The sequence below is a fragment of the Halichoerus grypus genome, chromosome 12, assembly GCF_964656455.1.
Source record: "Halichoerus grypus chromosome 12, mHalGry1.hap1.1, whole genome shotgun sequence".
Taxonomy (NCBI): Eukaryota; Metazoa; Chordata; class Mammalia; order Carnivora; family Phocidae; genus Halichoerus; species Halichoerus grypus.
In genome coordinates this window covers 50,721,934-50,744,443 of record NC_135723.1, presented here as the reverse complement: position 1 = coordinate 50,744,443, position 22,510 = coordinate 50,721,934, and the positions used below count along the sequence as shown (strand labels likewise).

General features: G+C 34.3%; 1 protein-coding gene across 2 annotated transcripts in view; it reads left to right on the top strand.

The window, feature by feature from the left end:
- SNX13 (sorting nexin 13) overlaps positions 1–22,510 on the top strand; it is a 123,556-nt gene that overhangs the window by 50,467 nt on the left and 50,579 nt on the right. For both annotated transcript variants that reach the window (XM_078059339.1, XM_078059340.1), the window contains 6 exons: positions 11,775–11,896; positions 11,983–12,084; positions 13,287–13,375; positions 18,291–18,374; positions 21,868–22,006; positions 22,394–22,482. In XM_078059339.1, coding sequence (XP_077915465.1) covers positions 11,775–11,896; positions 11,983–12,084; positions 13,287–13,375; positions 18,291–18,374; positions 21,868–22,006; positions 22,394–22,482 — 625 coding nt within the window. The remainder of the gene's footprint in view (positions 1–11,774; positions 11,897–11,982; positions 12,085–13,286; positions 13,376–18,290; positions 18,375–21,867; positions 22,007–22,393; positions 22,483–22,510) is intronic.

The window sequence follows — 22,510 nt, the reverse complement described above, 5'->3', positions numbered from 1 at the left end:
TCCTGAAAATGTACACAGAACTGTTTTTTTCCCTTTTGAGTGGTTATAGATTTCATTTTTAAAAGGGCCTATGAATCCAGAAAAGATTTAGAACAACTCAGTTCTAGTGTTCATATTTATTCATTACCCTGAGGAAACAATTACAGAGTATCAGCATAAAATGAAATGCTAATTTTGAGACATAACAGGAAGAAAAAGATATACTTAGAGTCTGAAGTCCTGATTTTCAGCTTTAGTGCTATTATTTATTAAGCTGTATGGTCTTGAATGGGCAAAACACATAAATTCTTGGAGTCTGATGATAACCCGTATCTACTTATTAGGTTGTTAGGGTTAAATGCCCTCTCTCAATGCATCACATGTGAGAGAGTACTTTGTAATGATAACACCTTGTGTTAACATTAGTACCTGTTACTCTAGTAGCAATTTGGGGATGGAAACCTTCATAGAGCACTCTTGACTTCTCTGTGGTAGAACCTGGGTGTGAACTAGGTTGGAGCTTTAGGGGTTGAATCTGAGATAACCTATGTATTTTTATTTCTCTTCAAATAAGATATTATGTATAAGACTGAGAGTCCTGGGAGATTTGTATTATAATTCTACCTGTACCATTGAGTTACAGTGTACTTAAAATTTCTTAACATATGTGTAAAATAATAATAGTAATACTTGTAGCAAACTTAGAATTGTGAGGGGCAAATGAGATGATGTCCAAAAAGCATTTCCTGAAGTATTTGTCAACCAACAAGTGGTATTTTGAGCAAGTTACTTGACTTTCTGTGTCTCAGTCTCTGCATCAGTAAAATGGGATAATTACCCCATGGGGTTGTTGTAATGTTTATCTAGAGGAGTAGTGCGTGTCACACACCACAGGGTCTAGTACATAGTAAATGTTCAGTGAGTGTTAACTTGGCTGTTACTGTTAATTTTTGTTATATATTACCTTCCTAGGATATATATATACAGATTCTTTGACCTTGTCTTAGTTTGTTCTGTTTTGGGGGGGAAGGAGCAGGTGGAGACAATATTAAAGCACATAAAATGGAGAGAAATAAAGTAGTCATTTGTGTGGTACTGAGAGCAATTTTTATCTAGAGGTAGAATGGACCAGAGTAACTAATGAAGACCTCATGTGGATTAAGGTTAAAACTGGGCTTCAAGAATAAAGGGGGGGAAATCGGAGGGGGAGATGAACCACTTCAGAACCATCGGAGGGGTGTGGGGGGATGTGTTAGCCTGGTGTTGGGTATTAAAGAGGGCATGTACTGCATGGAGCACTGGGTGTTATGCACAAACAATGAATCATGGAACACTACATCAAAAACTAATGATATAATGTATGGTGATTAACATAACATAATAAAATAAATAAAAATAAAAAATAAAATAAAAAAAAACCGGTCTTCAAGAATGAATAGTGGGATAGACAGAGGGATGAAGGACATGTTAGGAAAGAGCAAAGTTCTGAGAAGGGGAATAAGATTAGTGTGGTTGAAGCAATAAGGAGATACAAGTGATCAAGGAACCTTGTTGCTTTCAAAAGTGTGAAATGTGGCAACTATGTTCATCCCTGTTCCCGTTAACCCCAAGATTAGCAGAAGGGAGATATATTCTAATACCACTGGGTTCTTCCTAAAGGGTTTTCCCATGGCAGGAGGAGGTATGGCTAGATAGGTTCCAAGATTCAGTGGTTGTAATACTAATGATAGCACTGTTTCTGGAACGATGGGGGATATGTTCTGAAAGTTTAACCATTTTTCTCACTATCCATTTTGCTATAGAAGTAATAGATCGTGTGTTCCTAGACTTGTCCAAAAGGCAGGCACATCAAATAATGGACATTTGCAACAGTAAAGTTGTATATACTCTTCTGCCATTTTACATTCTTTGCCATTTGAAAACTTAGCTTAAAACTGACTTTAACTAGAAAGATGATTATTGTCATATTTACTACAATATAGCAAAAACAATTAGGAACCATTAAGTATTTAAAGGAAGGGGCAATAAGTTAATGTTTTTGCATATGTAGAATAGACCAGGAGTTGTTAATTGTATAGTTATATAATTCACATACCATACAGTTTACCCACTTAAAGTCTCAGTGGCTTTTAATGTATTTATAGAGTTGTGCACCCTTCATTACAATCAATTTAAGAACATTTTAATGATTCCATGAGAAACCTAGTATCCACTTTTCATTCACTTCCTACATTCCCCCCAAAGTTTCTAGCTCTAGGCAACCACTTATCTACTTTCTGTGGTTTTGCTAATTCTGGACATTTTATATGAAGGAAATAATACATTATGTGTTCTTTTGTAACTGACTTCTTTTACTCAGTGTGATGTTTTCAAGGTTTATCCATGTTGTAGCAAGTGTTATTACTTATTCTTTCTTACTGCTGAATAATATTTCATCATATGGGCATAAACCACATTTTGTTTATCCATCAGTTGGTGGACGTGTGGGTTCATCAGTTGGTGGACATGGGATTGTTTCCACCTTTTGGATATTATGAAGAATGTTACTATGAACATTCAAATACAAGTTTTTCTGTGGACTTATGTTTTCATTTCTCTTGGATATATAGGAGTAGAATTTCTTTCGTACACAAGTTATTCTGTGGACTTATGTTTTCATTTCTCTTGGATATATAGGAGTAGAATTTCTATGTTGTGTAGTAACTCTTTAACCTTTGAGGAACTGAAAATTGTTTTTCAAAGTGGCTGCATATTTTCACCAACACTGTATGAGGGTTCCATTTTTTCCACATTCTCGCTTATACTTGACTGTCTTTTTTTTCTTCTTCAAGTTTTATTTATTTAAGTAATCTCTTTACCCCACGTGGGGCTTGAACTCACGACCTTGAGATCAAGAATCACATGATCTTCCAACTGAGCCAGCCAGGTGCCCCATGATTTTGTCTGTCTTTTGGATTACAGCCATCCTAGTGGGTGTGAACTGATATGTCGTTATGGTTTTGATTTGCATTTGCCTGATAGGTAATGATATTGAGCATCTTGTCATGTGCTTATAAGTCATTTGTATAGCTTCTTTAGAGGATGTCTGTTCAGATCTTTTCCCCATTATTAAATTAGGTTATTTGTAATTTTATTTTTAAATGGAGTGTACTGTAGTCAGTTTTTGTAAATACAATTTTATTGGGCAGTCACACTGATTGGTTTGCATTTTGCCCATGGCTGCTTTTGTGCTACAGTGGTAGAGTTGACTAGTCGTGACCCCAGACAGTGTCGTCTGCAAAGCCTAAAATAGTTGCTCTTTGGCTCATTAGAGAACAAGTTTTCTGACCCCTGAAATAGTTTTTAATCATTAAAATATTTAGGAAGTGTTGTTAAACAAGTAGGAAATATTTTAGAATAAAAACTCATGCAATATAGTGTATGATTTTGGCTATGTAAAAAACTGTCGAGACGCCTGGGTGGCTCAGTCGTTAAGCGTCTGCCTTCGGCTCAGGTCATGATCTCAGGGTCCTGGGATCGAGCCCAGCATCGGGCTCCCTGCTCAGCGGGAAGCCTGTTTCTCCCTCTCCCACTCCCCCTGCTTGTGTTCCCTCTCTCACTGTCTCTCTGTCAAATAAATAAATAAAATCTTAAAAAAAATGTCAATATGCATGCATAGCAAAGAGACTAATAGGAAATACACTAAAATATTAACTGGTCTTTGGATTGTGGATTTATGGCTGATTATAACTGATGCTGAAAATCAAAAGAAGGAAATTACACTTTACGAAATGGAAATATATTACTTTTATAGCCAGAGATAGAAACATTTGGTAATGAGCAATAAAGGTCTCTAAGATGGCTTATTTTAAACTGAATTTTCCTGTTTCTCTGTTTTTTATGTTCTTAGGAACATATAAATTTAAGAATCATTTTTTTTCGACTACAGATGACCTGTTTTGTATAGGCAGCCACTATCCCTGTATGTCTTTGGAAAGTGATCCTGGAAAATAATGCTTAATAGAGTGTTTTGTACATGATGAAATAGTGGAATAAGAGTCAATAAATTCTTGTTGATTGAGTTCCCGTTTATGACTTACATGTTACCTTTTTTCCCACAGAATTTTAATATATTTCATTATTGAGTCTAGGAATGTTTCATTTGTCAGGTACATTTTACTAGAAATCTTGTTTATTAAAATAGTTAGCATTACTTTAATTTTTTAATACTTAACATTATACCTAAGAGGATGCACACTTAGCCCCAGGTTATTTATTTTTTTTCCTTTCCTGTAGCTTGTTTAAGGCTTCCTGCTCTGTGTTCCTTATACTTAATCTCTAAAATAGGTGAATGTGCTTTATGTGTGTTTCTTTAAGTTCTTCATTGTATGAGAGCCTCATCCTTTAGAACATCTGGATATTTAACCTCTTTGAAGCATTGGGACACAGGATATAGAACTGGACTTCTTATGTAGTGTTATAGTTCACTAAATACCATTTCCTTTAATATGGTTATATAAAACTGCATACCTAAAATTTTTCTCCCATTTCTTCCAATTTGTTTGTAACTTTAAGAGTCAGGAAGTTTTGTGTTCTTATTAAGGTAAAGAAAACAGTGAATTGAAAATTAAGAACCTTGATTTATTTTTTTAAACAAAGCCTTGATCTCACTAACTATATAATCTAGAATAAGTAATTGAAGCCTGGCGCTACAATGATAGAGACTTGTAATTATTTCAGATCCCTTGAAGTTCTAAAATACTAACACTCCCTGGTGAGGTTGGTACTAGTCTCAGTTTGTTTTTATTTTTCCAGTCATACCTTGTCCTCAAAACATGCCCTCATATACTCCGTCATACCTTACATTTTGAATACCATTTGGGGAGTTATTTCTTATAGTGTCTAATGTTGCTAATTAGATTTAATTTACTTAGAAATTAAAGTACTTTTCTAGTCTGTTATTTTACTAGTAGGAGGTCTTAGAATAAGATGATAATAAAGTTTTTATACCTCTTATATTTCTATGTGGTCAGAAAGAATGCTTCATTTCAGACATAAAAGACATTTAGTAGACTAATCTTTTTTTGATGGTTAAGTCTTCTATCAGTGAAAACTTAAAAATTTTTATTTGATTATCCTGATGACTGCTATTCTTTATAGAATGAGGAAAACAATAAATCTGTAATTTTAGAAGTCTACTGTAAGTTTTCTGAAGTGTAAATATTCCCACCGTGGTTGATTTTAAGCTATCGTCAGGAAGTCACTGAAAGTGCAGCTAGAAAAGAGATGTGCACGTTTGCCCCCCCTCCCCGTGCCGCAACTGGGAAGAGGTGCAGCCAGTGAAGGGAGCAGACAGGTTTGTAACCATCAAGCAGTGAGACTTGTTTCTTTGTGTGGTTGCTAATTTAGCTCTTATAAAAGAGGAATTTTTATATATATTTGAGGATTATGGTAGAGAGTAATAATAAATTTCATGTAAGTTCAGGAATGCTGTGAAAAAAAATGTTGCATTCTTTTATACTTATCCTTATAATTTGATTTTTAAAATAATTTTAAAAGGGAAACAAAGGTGTTCTAGAGAGGTGGTTATGGTACCGTATTTATGAGTAAATTGAGATTGGAAGAAGGGTACTTCTTTTAAAGGATTTAGAAGCAAGTTTACAATTCTGTGCCTTAAAAATCTGCTCAAATTCAATTTCAGGCTGAAGCTTTTGACACTGTAACAAAGTATTCCCTCAAGGGCTCCTGAACGATGGAAACAAGTAAAGGTTTATGTATTATAAAGAGTATATCCTTTCTAATAGGGAATTATGAGGGGGAAGTTACTTCCTGATTCAATGGCTCAGGGAAGAAGGGATTCTTCTTTAGAACACCACCTGCTTTCAGCAAAAAATGTCTGTGGATCCATTGATCAGTAGCCCTCTACTGGAGTAAAACTTTTCCAAAATCTTCTCAAAGATCCTTGCTTGTTGAAATCTATCCAGAAAAACTAGGAATTTCACTATAGTAAAGTTTTTTTTTTCAAAAATGCGTATTTTTTTTTACATAGAGGATAAAAGAACTTATATATAGGAGATTAATATATATTATTATAAATTTATGTGATTGGTTATTATATTTCCTTTATTGATTAATACATCTTTAAAAAGCCTTAAAAAATATACCTTAAACACATACACACTATGCAGTATACAGTGCCATTCTTACTGTTTTCAAATAAGGTCTTAGGAGTCATTTCTGAGAAAAAATAGTGTGGCATCAGGAACATAACATTTATTATAGGATTGTTTCTATGGGAAAATCAGTTTTTACCTTTATCATTTTGATATAAAAAACCTTTTCCAGGAAAGTATTCTGCCAAGAATGTGAAGATTACCTTTACTGCCAAACAGCTACCCACTTCTCTAGTCAAGCAAGTCTACTACTACATGGTGACCCTTGCATATACCATGCTCATTCCCTTCTTTTGCTCATTCCTTTCTTTCTCCCATTACAGTTAAATTCATTAAGATTTGTTTTAAGTGTAGCCGCCTTATTTAATCCTTTTAAATTACAACATATCACTTAATCAACCTCTACTTACTTTTGTGTGTGGTTATCGTCAAACAAAATTTTAAGTTATTTTTGGCATGGTCCCAGTTCTGGACTACTGTAGTAGCAGTTCTCTTAACTTACCTTAGTTATCCAGTATTCTCCATTCCCTTTCGAAGACGTACTGACTCATGCCCTTAGTATTAAAGCTAGGCGAAGAGACCACTCTCTAGTACTTCTGTCCACTTCTATGCCTGGGTCCTGTCCCCAGAAAATCTGATGTACTTGGTCCCTGGTGTGATCTTAACATGTGTGATTTAGAGGAGAAAGATAATCAGTTATGTTAAAAAAAAAAAAAAAAAGAAAGTTGTATTTGTTTCTGAACCCATGTATCCCAGTTATACTTTTTATTATAATCATCACTTAATTTATTCCTACATAGTTGGAAGAAGTATGAGAATGGCAAGGTAGTTTCTGTAAAAACTAAGGCATTTGCTTTGGAATTTTACTCAAGCTGGTTGATAGATTGCAGTTGATTCAGGTGTGCAGAAGACAACTAACGAAATATTGGTGGAAAAGTCTTGAAGGACTGCATTCAGATTTGTTCACAAATGTCTTTAGTTGTCATGCCGTTTAAAAGAAACTGGACACCATAACTGTTGCAGTGTTGTAATATTTTATTAAAGACAAAAGCCACATTAATATCACTTGGCAAGTGATGCAAGGTCTTATGTTGAAAGATTTGTATGATTTTAGTTAAAATGAAATATATTCATGACTCCCTCTTTTGTCAAATATTTTGATTTACTTACCAGTTTCCCACGTACTGTGTGTGTGTGTGTGTGTGTTGCACATGCTTGGTTGGGTATTCAGGTAATATAATCATAGACTCTTAAAGCTCTAAGTGTCTTTAGAGAAAACAAACCCTAGGAAGTGATGTGATTTGCTGAATTTCACAACAAATGAAATGGTGAATCTTTTACTTGAATTAAGGGCGTATATGCCAATCTAGCGTTCTTTTACAGAAATCCTTAATTGATTTGGGTGTGTTTTTTGCATTACTGATGCTGAGCTGCACACTGCTTAGCAAAGATGGAACCAGTGAAGCAATTTATATAAATCTCATTGCCGGCCCACATATTTGGGATATTCACTGCATTTTTTTTTTGGTATTAGCATTAAATAGCTTAGAGATTTAGAGAGGCAAAAGGAGCTCCTCACTTTATGTTCGGTTTCAGAACTTTAAGGAGTAAAGAGACTGTCCTGTGCACCTCATGTTGCCTTTCTCCAGGGACCTATTAACAGTGTTTTTGACCCTGAGAGAGGAATCAGTAAATCACTATGTATCGAGTGTCTCCAATGTTCAATACATTATTTAGCCACGGGAGATACCACTGTGAATAAAATGAGCATGGAATAAAACAGATGAAGTCTCTGGCTTCCTGAGATTTTTATCTCAGCAGTTGTATTTATCTCTACCAATTGAATTATTTAACTGTAGGTTGTAAGTGCTATAAAACATGAAAAATTTGGTGCTATGAGATCCATACCTCGTCTGAAGGAATATGGCAGAGAGAGAGGGGGGCGAGGGGTATTGAAGGCTGCCATGTGGAATAGATATTTTAGATGAACTCTAAAGTAAGTGGGAATTGTCAAGCCAATGTGGGGGAGAGAAGGGAAATGTGTGGAGAGTGGGCAGGGGTGAGCAAACTTGGCAGAGGGATTAGCCTGTCCAGAGGCTCTGAGATATGAAGGGGCATATTTGAGAAATAGAAAGAAAGCCTGTGAGTCAGCAGAACAGAAAGGAAGGAGGAAGATGGAACTGATGGTGATGAGGAAGTAAGCCTGGTCCTCCTGGGCATGCGAGATCTTCAAGAAAGTATTCATGCTTAACCCGGAGATTGATGGGGAGGTATTGAACCGGTTTTGAATCTCGTATTTTGTACTATCATATTTGTATTTTTATTTATTTTTTTATTTTTTTGTTTTTTACATTTTACCATCTTTTTTATTGTGATAAAACATGCAAAATTTTAAAAAGACCGCTCTGGCTGCTCTATGGAAAACAGAATGGAGGGGAGACAAAGGTGGATGTGGGAGACCATTTAAAATAAAAGGCCAGGAATAGAATGCTGGCATAAGGGATGGAGATAAAGACATGCAAATATATGTTGAGAGGTACACTGGTTTGCTTTTTGCTTTTGTACTTTAATAAAACTTCATTACTTGTTTGCGTTCCTAGTTAACTTCCGTAATTCTTGCAACCATTCTGTCAAGATACATAAGCTTCAGGGGCCTGCTATGAATTTTAGATTTTCAAGGTAGGGTTGAATATCTTACTTATCCTCTTGGTCATATAGGAAATAATGCTCTCCTATCTTTAAGTTCAGGAAAGGAAAGCTTAGTAATAAAATGAAAGTGTAGGTAAAAGCATTTATTGTAATAATCCGGGTGTTTTTATTAGAATAGAAATCAAGTGGAGGAATACTTTAAACAAAGTGAAAAAGAGCCTTGACTATAAGGGTACCTGGATGGTTCAGTTGGTTGATCATCCAACTCTTAATTTCGGCTCAGATCATGATCTCAGGGTCATGAGATCGAGCCCTGCCTTTAGCTCCGTGCTCGATGTGGAGGCTGGTTGGGATTCTTTCTCTTCCTCTTCCCCTCCCCCCACTCTCATGCTAGCGTGTGTGCTCTCTCTCTCTCTCTCAAATAAATCTTTAAAAAAAATAAGAGCCTTGCCTATAGGCATAATTTAAGAATAATTGATACTAAGAGCTCTAATAGAAAGCTACATGTGGATCAATTGAAGAAAATGTGGCTATTATATAAATTGAATGACTTTTTAATTGATTTTTCTATTCATGTTCCATTTATTACATATTTATCAGTACATTCTAATTTTAGGGAGTACTTCACTGTCATCAGAATATTTTCAAATTTTGTTAAGACAAATACTACTAGAAATTGTTAGTAGATGTTTTCCTAATTTACAAAGGGAAGCAATTTACTACTGTTGTTGTTTTCTTCCTAACCTAGAAAAGTTCCTTTGAGTTGAGCAAAGGGAAAATAATGATCTTAGGTAGAAATATAGAATGCTGTTCCTGGTTTTCTCTACCCTCAACATACTTGTATATTGAAAGTAGAAATCCCTATTTTATTTTATTTTTTTTAAAAGATTTTATTTATTTATTTGACAGAGAGAGATACAGTGAGAGAGGGAGCACAAGCAGGCGGAGTGGGAGAGGGAGAAGGAGGCCTCCCGCCAAGCAGGGAGCCCAATGCGGGGCTCAATCCCAGGACCCTGAGATCATGACCTGAGCCGAAGGCAGACACTTAACGACTGAACCACCCAGGCACCCCAAAGAAATCCCTATTTTAAATTGAAAATAAATTTTATGTATTTGCATTGCTTGTTTATTTTCACTTATTGTCAATGTTATTATATCCTCTGTAATGAGTTGAGATGGGTTTAAAATGCCTTCTAAAATTAGTAAATTTTATTTTGTTTGAGAATTTCAATAACTTATATAAATAGCATTATGCCCTGAAACAAAACAGATATAATTTGAAAGATTATGTATTCAGCTTTCTTCTAAATTTGTTAGAATGACCATTTTATGGATAAAATGAGTAATGGCCTATACCAACTGAATTCTGTTATAAAATTTTTAGACGTGGATGATTTTTTACAAATAATTTATGTAAAGACTTTTGAAAGATGCTTATACAGATTGTGTTTTTTTTGTTTGTTTTTTTAATAAAAAAAGGGAGACTCTAGAGACTGCTAGGTTTAAGTTTTTATTTTCGGTTTTATGTTGAAGCTGAGTATTGTCACCAAAGTTAGTATATGCTTATATACTATGGCTCTTGTAGTATTTTAAGTAATGTTAATCCCTTTTCAGATCCCTGAGTGCAGTTTACTTTTTTAAGGTTAATTTCTTTTGTGTTCATGTACTTAGTAATTTACTCTTTCTTCCCACATATGTAACAAAATTATAGTGTGCATTTGAAAAAATATGAGTGTTAATCGCTTGTGTTTTTATTTGAAAACAAGCATCTGGGGCGCCTGGGTGGCTCAGTCGTTAAGTGTCTGCCTTCGGCTCAGGTCATGATCCCAGGGTCCTGGGATCGAGCCCCGCATCGGGGTCCCTGCTCGGCGGGAGGCCTGCTACTCCCTCTCCCACTCCCCCTGCTTGTGTTCCTGCTCTCGCTGTCTCTCTCTCTGTCAAATAAATAAAATCTTTAAAAAAAAAAACAAAAAAACAGGCATCTGTTATATTCCTTAATGCCATCAACACCTTTAAGTTTTCTCTCAAAATGCTACAATAATCAAGTTAATTTCTTCACTAGCTTCTTTATTATGTATGTTTGGGTAAATAACATAGTGAAGTATAGTATACTTTTTCTTTGCTCCTCTGTTGCCCAGCATCTTTATGAATAGATTCTTTTATCTATTTGGTATGTTCCTAAAAAGGTAAATTAATTTGAGTGCTAATTTAAGGAAAATCGCACTGAAAAAAATACTTACTTAAAAATATCAATCCGAGGAGAGGTGTAAACTGTTTTTGACTTACCTGTTTTATTTGTTACTGTTTCACTGATGTACTAAAGTAGCAGTGTTTCTTGAGGTTTGCTACTTTTAAGATAGAGTAATAGGTAACTTAATAAAATTAGTAATCACCTTTTTCATGGGTAGTGTGGTATTTTGTATCATTCTTTAAGCCATTTCTGTGTGACTATAATTATTTCAAATGGTCAAGTTTTTAAGTGCAAGTATCTGCAAACAGAAACCATTTAGACTTACACCAAAGGTATTTGGTTCAGAACTTGGGCTGAACAACTAAAGAGAAGAATGTAGAGAATTCAGAAAGGGTGCAGAAGGAACCAAGAAATGTCTCAAATGCTCTTTTAAAAGCAAACAAAAACATTTCGAATCCCTAATGTATTCTGTCTGGGTGAGAAATAATGATATACCTGGTGTCAGACTCATTTTAGATTTAACTGGAAAAACATTTTTTTCATTATATTTTAAGTACTTAGTATTTTAAAGCTTTGGCACATAAAATACTTCAAATAATATTGTTCAAAGACTTTGTCAACTAGATTTGATATACCTTGGGTCTTGTGAAAGGGAAGACTAAGATGTAATTGAAATTAAACAAAATCTCAGTGTAAATAAATTCAGTCTCTGTGATAATCATGTTTATTAGTCATTAAAATGAATTTATACTTTTTGATTAAAACATTGATATAATGCTTTTATCTAATGTGTTTTTTATAAGGTCAAAAGAAATAGACTGGCAGCCTTATTTTACTACACGTATTGTAGATGATTTTGGCACACACCTACGAGTATTCAGAAAAGCTCAACAGAAGATAACAGAGAGAGATGATCAAGCAAAAGGTAATATCTTTATTCCCTTTGAAAATTAGGACTTTAAAATTGTCTTTCTTTATCATTCTGTACATCTTATTCTTTTCTTTGTGCAGGTACAGCAGAAGATCTTGTGGATACCTTCTTTGAAGTTGAAGTTGAAATGGAGAAGGACGTTTGCCGTGATCTAGTGTGCACTTCTCCCAAAGATGAAGAAGGTTTTCTTCTCAGTTTAACTCTTTGGAGAACAGTAACTGTTCAGATTGGTTAGAGACAAGTTAGCAGAGCCAGGGAATAAAATAAGGGTAAAGGGTGAAATTATTCTTACAGGATAGGTAGCATAGTATAGACAGTGTCACTATTCATCTTATTTTTTAACTCTTAAAAGTAGTTTCCTGATTCTTTTCTCTTTTTTAAAGGTCATCTTTAACATTTAAAGGTGGTTATTAAAGATTACTTCTCTTCTTTTAAAATATAGCAGGCACAAACAATTTATAATTGTAAATTTACTTTTTATGGTCTACAGTAATTTATCTTCTCCATACCTGTTACCCTAAAATATTTTCTAAGAGAATGAGTGTAGTGATTTCAAATATAGTTTATCGAGTCGAATGGACTTGTCTTTTCTTTGTGAGAGGTTAGACCGGATAAGCTTTAGCTGAGGAGGTTGTCTTTTCCTAGTTTTGCAGCCTCTCAGAAAGAGTCTTTGCTACTTAGCACATTTTTTGATTAACAGGATCAGCTATATAATTCTATTCCCAGGAAGTGTCAGCATATGAACTACAGAGTAGTTCTAGTTGTGGAAATTGTTTTCTTCAATTTCTAAATTGTGCTCTTCTTTACCCCCTTTTTTCTTCTTTTCTTTTTATATTTACGCTGCAATTCAATTTTTAGTTGCCGTTTCATTAGCACTGGCATGAAATAATAGCTAAGTATAAGAAATAGTTATAGTGATGTGCAGTACTTTTCATGTAAATCGAGGAAGTAGTAAAATAGAAGAGCATGCTCTTTTTCTTTTGTTACTACCTACCAAGATAGTGGAGGTTCTTTCTTGAAAGAAGAATTACAGGTATATTTTAAAATATGCAAATAACTTTTAAGTATGCTAAGATAATGTGTAGGAGAAGTGTAGAATACGTGGTACAACCACAACTGTTCAGGGGGAAAACACTTTGATAATAGAAGTTTCTCAGTGATTCAAAAACAAGGTAAAACTGAGCAGAATAAAAAAAATACTAGTTTGATTAATGAATTGTTACTGTTTGGAGAATAATGAAAAAATTTAACCAATACTGATTTGTACTAATTAATTATTAAAATAATAAGCTGCTATAATTGGGAAACTACTTATTTCTGCCTTGACAATCAGTGGAGATTTGATATTTTCTAATGTTATTATAGCTACCTTTTTCATTTCTAGGATTCCTAAGGGATTTGTGTGAGGTCTTATTATATTTATTGCTACCTCCTGGAGATTTCCAGAACAAGATCATGCGATACTTTGTCAGGGTAAGCTTAAACTCATATCAGATAAATGGCTATAAAGAAATTTAGCGCGGTAATTCTCAAAATATTTGGTTTCAGGACCCTGTTAAATTCTTAAAAATTATTGAGGACCTCAAAGAGCTTTTGTTTACATGGGCTGTATTTATCAACATTTACTGTATTATAAGTTAAAACTAAGAAATTTTGAAACACAAGAATACACAAGCACACATTCCATTAGTTGATTTCTATCATCACGCCATCATGGTCCTTTCTGAAAATATCACTGTGCGCTTGTCTCCTTCCATCACCCAGAGATCCCTTTACAAACTTTGGGAACTGCCTGACTTAGAGTTAGGTATGGGGATTTTTGGGTTATAACAAAAATATGTTTTAAATTTTAATACAGCTTTACCGATAAACTTACTAGAGTTAGGCTAATTAAAATAACACTTCTGGATAGAAACTTTAAAAAAACTAGGCAGCTAAGATTCTGCTTTTTATAATTAGAAAATGAGTAAGTGGGATGAGAACAATAGTCTTGGACTTTTTATTCCCCCTATATAAATATAGGAATAAAATTCTATATACAGATGTAAAGGGATAACATTTTTGTTTTGATTGCTGGTTATGATTGAGAAATGCTAGCTAGCTAGCTACAACCCTTATGCTGGTTGAATGGGTAAGATCAGAGTTTCTAATTTATATGAAAGTGAAAGCTTAGGATCTTTTTGTCTACCATCCAGCAAAATAGATACCAATTCCTGAGGTGTGCTTTTATGCTTTTATGTTATTATTTAAGCAATATCACACAATTTCTTAGTACCTACCTAACTCGAGTTCAGTGTACTTCTCAAGTAGGGTAGTGGTGCTGTGAATTGAGTAGTAAATGCTTGGTTTTAATGGGAAATGTCTGATAGATGATGTATTGTTAAGAACAATTATTTGGGCTAGTCATTATCAAGGGCAGTAAATACCTGACATGTCTATCACTAGATTCACATCTAGCACTGAAGGAAGACACTGCTAATCAGTTACAGTACTCGTTCCTGTTGAGTATTTGTTTGGCAGCAGAATCTTTGTCTACCTGGTACACTAGACAGCCACTGCTGGGCAGTGTCTCAGCAGCTTTCACATGGCTGGCAAACTTTTCCCTCTTGAAATTTTGTCTTGGGTTCCATGTCATTGCTGTCCTGATTTTTCTCCTCCTTTGGTCTCCTTTTTAGTCATTTTTACATGTTTTAACTCTTGTATTTAACTTTTAAATATACAAGTTGTTTAGGCCTGGGCCCTCTTCTTGCTCACCCATTCCTGTGTCTTTAAATACCATCCAGGTGCTAGTGACTTTCAAATTTATATCTTTAGTACAGACTTCCCTTCTGAGCTCCAGGTGCCTCTGACCAGCTGCCCACTGAAATCGCCATTCGATTGACTCACAGCCCTTTTAAACTTTAAATGTTCAAAATGGAAATCTTACTCTTGTTTCCATGTCCTGTCTTGCCTTTTAGTCTCCTCTCCATCCTAGTAAATGCTGTGACCATCCAGCAGATATTTCCCATCTCGAGTTCTTCCAGAGGTTTACAAGGCCATACATGATGTGGCTTTGTTTACCTCTCTGGCCTTTGTGCCATGCCGTCACTGTATTCCAGTGATGCTGTCTTCGCCAACATAGGGCCATCTCATGCTCCTCTTTTTCTGGTCAAAATGATTCCCCTTATTCTCTTGGCTAAATTGTATTCACCCCTCGTATCCCACTTCCTCAGAAATGCCGCCCCTGACCACCCAGTCAAGTCCCCTCATAATTCCCTATTGCTGTAGCCAAGTGCACAGTTCTTTTCCTTCAAAGCATTTACCGTATTTCAGTATTATAATTTGGTTGTTGTGTTTACTTACTTGATGCCTTTTTTCCCCACAGTAGTACTCTAAGGCCCATTAGGACACAGGCCATATCTGTATCATTATTATCTACTTCATGGTTGTCACGGTGCCTGGCACATAGCACATATCCAATCAGAGAATTAGTTTTAATGAGAGGAAACCTATTTGCCCTTCTTGCTGAAGGTGCACATGCTACTGCAGCTCCTGGAGATGTAGTTGACTCTTAGGAGACGTGACTGATGACCTGCCTTGTTACATGAGGTTATTGTTGAAAGCAAGCAGGGTTGGTTATTTATTTATTTATTTATTTTTATTTTAAAAGATTTTATTTATTTATTTGACAGAGAGACACAGCAAGAGAGGGAGCACAAGAAGGGGGAGTGGGAGAGGGAGAAGCAGGCTTCCCGCTGAGCAGGGAGCCCGATGTGGGGCTCGATCCCAGGACCCTGGTATCATGACCTGAGCCGAAGGCAGATCCTTAACGACTGAGCCACCCAGGCACCCCCACAAGTAGGGTTATTTAAAGAGCAAATATGTTTTGATGTAGATTGTAGACCAGTCTTGTAGACCAATATTTCGTATCTTTATGGTTGAATCTAATTGTGTATAATTATAGAGTCCTGCATTCAGCAACTCAGGTTTTTCTCTCTTAACTTGATAATTCTTTATCAGTTTTCTTTTGTTGGTAATTCAAGTTTTCCCAAAAGATTTTTTGTTCAGATTAAATAACAGATTAAAGAGTTTTTACTTCTTGGGGCGCCTGGGTGGCTCAGTCGTTAAGCGCCTGCCTTCGGTTCAGGTCATGGTCCCAGGGTCCTGGGATCGAGCCCCGCATCGGGCTCCCTGTTCGGCAGGGGGCCTGCTTCTCCCTCTCCCACTCCCCCGCTTGTGTTCCCTCTCTCGCTGTGTCTCTCTCTGTCAAATAAATAAATAAAATCTTTAAAAAAAAAAGAGAGTTTTTACTTCTTTCCTTTATATGGATCCTTTATATGGACTGTACAAATCGTAGTATTTGACTGTAGTAATTGCTATTTAATTGTCTCTGCTTTCTGTCCATTACCACGTTTTATTTAAAGATTCATGGCCTCGAAGACGTTGTAGCTTTTAAGCCTTATTATTTGACAGCTGGTGCTTGTCTTAAAGTAGAAATTATATGGAAATGGCTACTTATTTTGGAATATTTAGAGCTCTCACTAGAACCTGTATAGGAATTGTTGAGTCATATGATTACATCTTAACTAACCAACCCTTTCATGAGGCAAATTAGAAGATAAAAGTAATTTTCTAAGACAGACTGACTAATTGCATTGACTAATAAGCACTAAATTTATTCACGTTTTTTTCTTACTTTGCAAAGAAACTTTCAAGAAACATAGTTTTGTTTATGAATTTTCTCCTTACAAAGCACATTTTAAAATTTGAGCATATGTGGCCAGAGATAATTGGAAGGAAAGAATTATGTAAATTATAAAAATTTTTAAGATGTTGGAGGCTAAAAGTCATCTTGAAAGAATAATTCCTCCTAATTTTAGAATGTAAGATGTCTCAAAAGATACTTCTAAAAGTTATCAGAACCGTCGCACATTGGATGTAAGGATTACTTAAAAATCAATTAATTAGTAAAAAAAAAAAAAATAAGAGGTACTGGCTGACTCAGTTGTTAGAACATGCTTCTCTTGATCTTGGGGTCTTGAGGTTGAGCCCCACATCGGGTGTAGAGATTACTTAAAAGATGTGAAGACAAGAAAATAATTATAATACAAAAAAAAAGTTACTGGAACCTTCATGAGTGCTTTTTGGAAATGTTAATTCATCATTGGGTAATAGTTTTCAGAGACTTACACAGCTTACAAAAGTAGAGTTTATATAAAATATCTCTCTAAAGGAAAATAAAGTGAAGCCTACCTTTTATGAGCTAAGTATACCAGAAAATGGACCAGATAAATTAGAGATCTTGATAAAAGGAATAAATAAACTGGTCCTTTAATTAGAAAAGTGAAACATCCTGTTAAACTTATAGTTATTTAGCCTTCCAGTTTTCTTAAGAAATGGTGTTTCATAGATTCACGTATCAGCATGCATAAAAGAATGAAGATTAGTAATGGGTGAAACCATGGTATTAATAGAATCAGCACTAAATTCTTTATTTCCATTCCTTTAATATTTATGAAATGCCTGCCATGTTTAAGAATATGACCTTGAGTAAATATTTTTGAAGATCGATAAATCAATAGATCACTTGACAAATGTCATTCGTATGCAGAACGTTCCTAGATAGTGGTAGTGTTCTAGAGAAGTGGAAGAGACACAATTACATAGAGAAGGGTAAGTGACAAATGCCATAAATTCAGGGCATGAGTGTATTTTAAACATGTAAGTAAAAGAGTATTCAGCTGAAATGATCAAAGTTTATTTGATTGGAGATTTCATTCTGTAGTCAGTCCTTGGAGGAAGAGCAGGATTTTAGTAGGTAGGAGCATAAGCAACTATAAAGAATGGGAGGATCTATTCTACAGAAAGATGAATAATTAACATATTCTTATTTTATTTTCTATTAGGAAAAATTTCAAACACAGACAAGAATAGAGAATAATATAGTAGACATTTATGTACCAACTACCCAAATTTAACCAATGTTAATGTTTTACTGTAGTTGCTCTGTTCTTCCCTTGAAGGTAACTACTATTGTAAAATTGGTATCTTTTCCTTTTGTTCTTTGTTTTTATACTTTTAATATAGATGTAGGAATTCATACATATATATAGTGCCATGTTTTGCCCTTTAAAAATTGACATAAATGCTAACATACTAGAGATACCCTTTTACTTTTTTCCACTCAACTCTAGGTGCCATTGTGGAGATATATCCAGGTTGGTAGAGGTAGCTTCATCTCATTTATTTTAACTGAGATGTATTAGTTAATCTTTTTATAATATTGTGTTGGTTATCAAGTATTATGTGTATCATACCTTTCTTAAGTAACAGCGTTGTGTTATTTACATTATGCTAGTGATTTAAGAAGTATATTAGGTTAAATTTGTTTTTTACAATTTTTGTCCAGGAAATCCTTGCACGAGGAATTCTTCTTCCATTAATAAATCAACTCAGTGATCCTGATTATATTAATCAGTATATCATATGGATGGTACGTACGTTCTAAAATTACAACTCTGTTTTTAAAACAGTTTTTTAAAATTTAGAAACAGTAATTGGAGATCAGGATGATCAAGCAATAATTTATTAAAGAAATTAGGTAAAAATATGTTTAAAGGTAATCTTTATATTTCTAGTACTTTTGCTAATATGTTGAATGCACTAGCCAAATTCTTTTTAAGAAGTTTGTTGATAATCCTGTTACAATTTTGGTGTTGTTACTACTTATTTAAATTAAAAAAAAAAAAGATTTTACTGCCTGAGTGTTTAGATGATGAGTATTTTAAAAAGTTGCTGTTTGGTTTTAAACACAGCTTGTGCTCTGAACTACTTAAATAGCATGTACTTTACATTTTTATACCTTATAGTGGAGGAAAGTATGGTGAAAGGAATACTGGAGTGAGAATGGGAGGATGTGTGTTCTAGATTTGTTTCTGTAAGTTGCTTAGTGTGTGTGTAAGTAGCTAGTTTTCTATAAATCATAGTTTTCTCATCCGTCAGACATATCAAAGGGTTAGTGATTACTAAGTTTACTAGGTCTAATTATTTTCGTGTGTGATTATATATGCTTTTCCTCAGTAAACTCATAGTCAAGAAAGAGTTGTAAATGGGCTATTGCTGGGAATTCTTTGATACATACCTCTAGATCTTTGATTCATTTTCTTGAAATAGAATTTCTTCTCCACAGTTGTCTTCTGTTAACTCAGTCTAGCTTTCTTAGGAAAGAATTACTTTATTGTTCTTTGTTTCTAGTAGCCATTATCAACCTTGACATTGTTTTATTGTTGTTGTTGGAGCAATTTTTGTCTCTCCCACGAGATTGTGGGTTACCTACAGGCAGAAATGGTTTTGTTAGCTTTGTGTTCCTAGAGTCTTTTATGGAGGTCACACAACTTGATTCTTCTTTTCCTTTGTCAGTTTTTTTAGCGTCCTGTTGGGCTCTACCAAAGCTTTAAAAACATGCATATCTGCCTAATTAAAATTTTTAAGAATGCATATCCTTTAGTTAGGAGTTCTACTCATGAAATTTATTCTAAAGTGATAATAAGTAAGTTTGAAACAATGTATATTTAAGGACATTAATGCCAACATTGCTTTTAAAACTAAAAAATTGAAAGCAATTTAAGTGTTCTACATGGAGGATTTGTTTAATAAGTTATGGCATATTGATACAATAGAGTAAGTACATGAAGCCATTAAAAAGAATGATGGTAGTGTATCTTGAATATGAAAAGATGTTTACATATATATTTTTAAAGATTTTATTTATTTACTTGAGAGAGTGGAGAGAGAGAGATCCTGAGCGGCGGGGAGTGGGGGGGACAGAGGGAGTAGCAGACTGCCCGCCGGGCGGGGAGCCCGATGCAGGACTTGATCCCAGGACCCCGGGATCGTGACCTGAGCCAAAGGCAGAAGCTTAACCGACTGAGCCACCCACGTGCCCAAGATGTTTATATTTTTTATGTGAAAAGGATAACTAAAGGTGATGCGTGTGTAGATAATGCTTTTTAAAAATAAATATATAAGTAATTATAGTTTTATTAATGACTATATAATTCTGATAGTGTATATACTGTTTGAAATCTTAATAGAAAGGATTATGAATGTTTTAATTTTCCTCTTTTGTTTATATATTTCACTTTATAGGGAGTATTGGTTATATAATAAAAAAGTAATTTTTTAAGAAATAGGAAAGCAGGTAAAATTTAAAAACATTTCAGTAATGAAATAAGAGTAAATAGTATTTTTTTTTTTTTAAGGGTAAATGGTATTAGGAGATTTTTTTATAACACAATAAAATGGATGTTTTATACTAACCTTAATCAGGATACAATACTGTATAATCTTACTGGTGGTACAGAAAAGGATGCTTGTTCACCAGAATGTTATGGTTATCTCTCACTCCTGGGATTAGGAATTATTTTTTTCCTATATATTTTTTCTTGAGCTTTCAATTTTTCTTTTGCTGAACTTGTATTAACTATATAATTAAATATATGGTGTAAACATTTGCGGGGGGTGGAATTTAACACATGCTCTAAAAGGAATTCAACCACCAAATCTTTACTTGTTCTCCCCAGAGTTGGATTAATACTACTATTGTGTATGATGCTTCGGTCTTTTTGCTATTTAATGAACAGGAGTTGATCCCTATTTCATTTTTCAGTACAATATCAGAAAATATATTTAAAAGAACAGAGTTTATCAATAAAGGATCTTTAGCCTACTTTGTTGTCTGGTTTACAGTCTTTTGACATTATTCGTGTGGGAAACCTTGTATGCATTGGTATTATAAGTATTAAAATGAGCTGAATTCTTATTCTTAGTTCAGTTATATTAATGGTATCTAACCATATAGTTCATTTCTATTTGGACGGAAAAGTTTAGTGCAGTCTAGTAGTAACATATCTTCTCTCTATAAAATATTAGTGTTACCCAACAGTAGTTTTAAGTTTTAAGTCATTTCTAAAAATAGTATGGATGGATTTGCATTATTCATCTCTGTATTTTTTTTAAATACCAACTAATTAAGGATAAGTCTTATTTCTTAACTCATGTTGTTACCTTCAACTAGAGCAGATAAATGGACAGCTGTTTGTTTCTTAATGTATTCTTAGAAAAATCATGTCTTTAATAACCTACCATTTTTTTAATCATTGAAGTAAAATTTACATAAAGTGAAAGAAATTGCTGAGTAGTCTTATAAAGTTGTATTCTAATTTTGCACTTCCCTAGCACCATTTGAGAGTTTTCATCTCTCCACATTCTGATGAACATTTGGCATTGCTGTTTTGTTGTGGTTAACTTGAATATGCCTGATAACTAATGATATTGAGTATCTTTTCATGTGCGTGTTAGCTAGTTTTTCCCTAGTTCTGGACTTCTGCAGTTCCCAGGTCTTCAACTCCTTATAGGGAATGGACAGTATCCCAAGTCTGCTGCCTTTTCGTAGCTTCCCTTACTGTTTTACTTAAATATTGTTGGCAGTCATAGTGGTTAGTCACTTTATAATATCCTCGAGTACTTTTTGTCTCTCACTTTATTTGTTTGGTGAAACCACACTCTGGTTAAATTCAACTCAACTGTCAACTCCCATTCCTGTTCTTAAACAGCACATGGCTGGGGAAAAAAAAAACAAAATAACAAAGTTCTTTATGTCATCACATTGATTCTGTTCAATTTAGGTCAGAGAATGCCACTCTTCTGTTTAAAACCCTCCAGTAACTTTTCATTCCACTCAGAGTGAAAGCTCCCTCATGTACTGTACCCTACCAGATTGGCCTTCCATTGCCACTAATCTCGTCGTCTACTCCTCTACCTTTCTTTGGGACCATGAGTGCAGAGATTTTCATTTTGTTTTCTTAAAAGCATTGGCATAAACACTTGCTGTAAGATTGTGCCTACCTCGCACGTGCTAGGCACTGAAGGTTCTTTTTTTCCTTACTGAGTCCCTCTCCCACCTGTTTTTTAAACTTTGTTTTCAGATCCGTGATTCTAATTGCAACTATGAGGCCTTTATGAACATTATTAAATTGAGTGACAATATTGGAGAGCTAGAAGCGGTCAGAGATAAAGCAGCAGAAGAATTACAGTATCTTCGATCTCTAGATACAGTTGGTGATGGTAAGTAATTCATTTAAGTATAGAAATGTTGTACTTCTTTAATCATTACTATATCTTTACACAAAACTTTAATTTACCTAAATGTCATTTTATGCTATTAGTTATTTTCACCTTATCTAAATCTAAATCTTTCTTATTATGTTAACATGTGCTTAGAATAAAAGCATTATAATTTTCTGAATGTGAGGCTATTAATATTTTAATTATCTCTAAAGTAAAAATAATAGGCATGGTTTAATTTTAATTAAATAATTTCACTATAAAATTTCAGATTATTTCATTGTTTGCTCTGTTCATGGTTATTATGTTAAATTACAATACATACATGTTTAAAGTATTTCATAAATAACATTACCACTAGCTCACAATCAATTTGTTTGTATTTAGATATCAACACTATCAAGAATCAAATAAATAGCTTATTATTTGTAAAGAAAGTATGTGACTCAAGAATACAGCGATTGCAGTCAGGCAAAGTAAGTAAAGTACTTTCAGATTAATGTT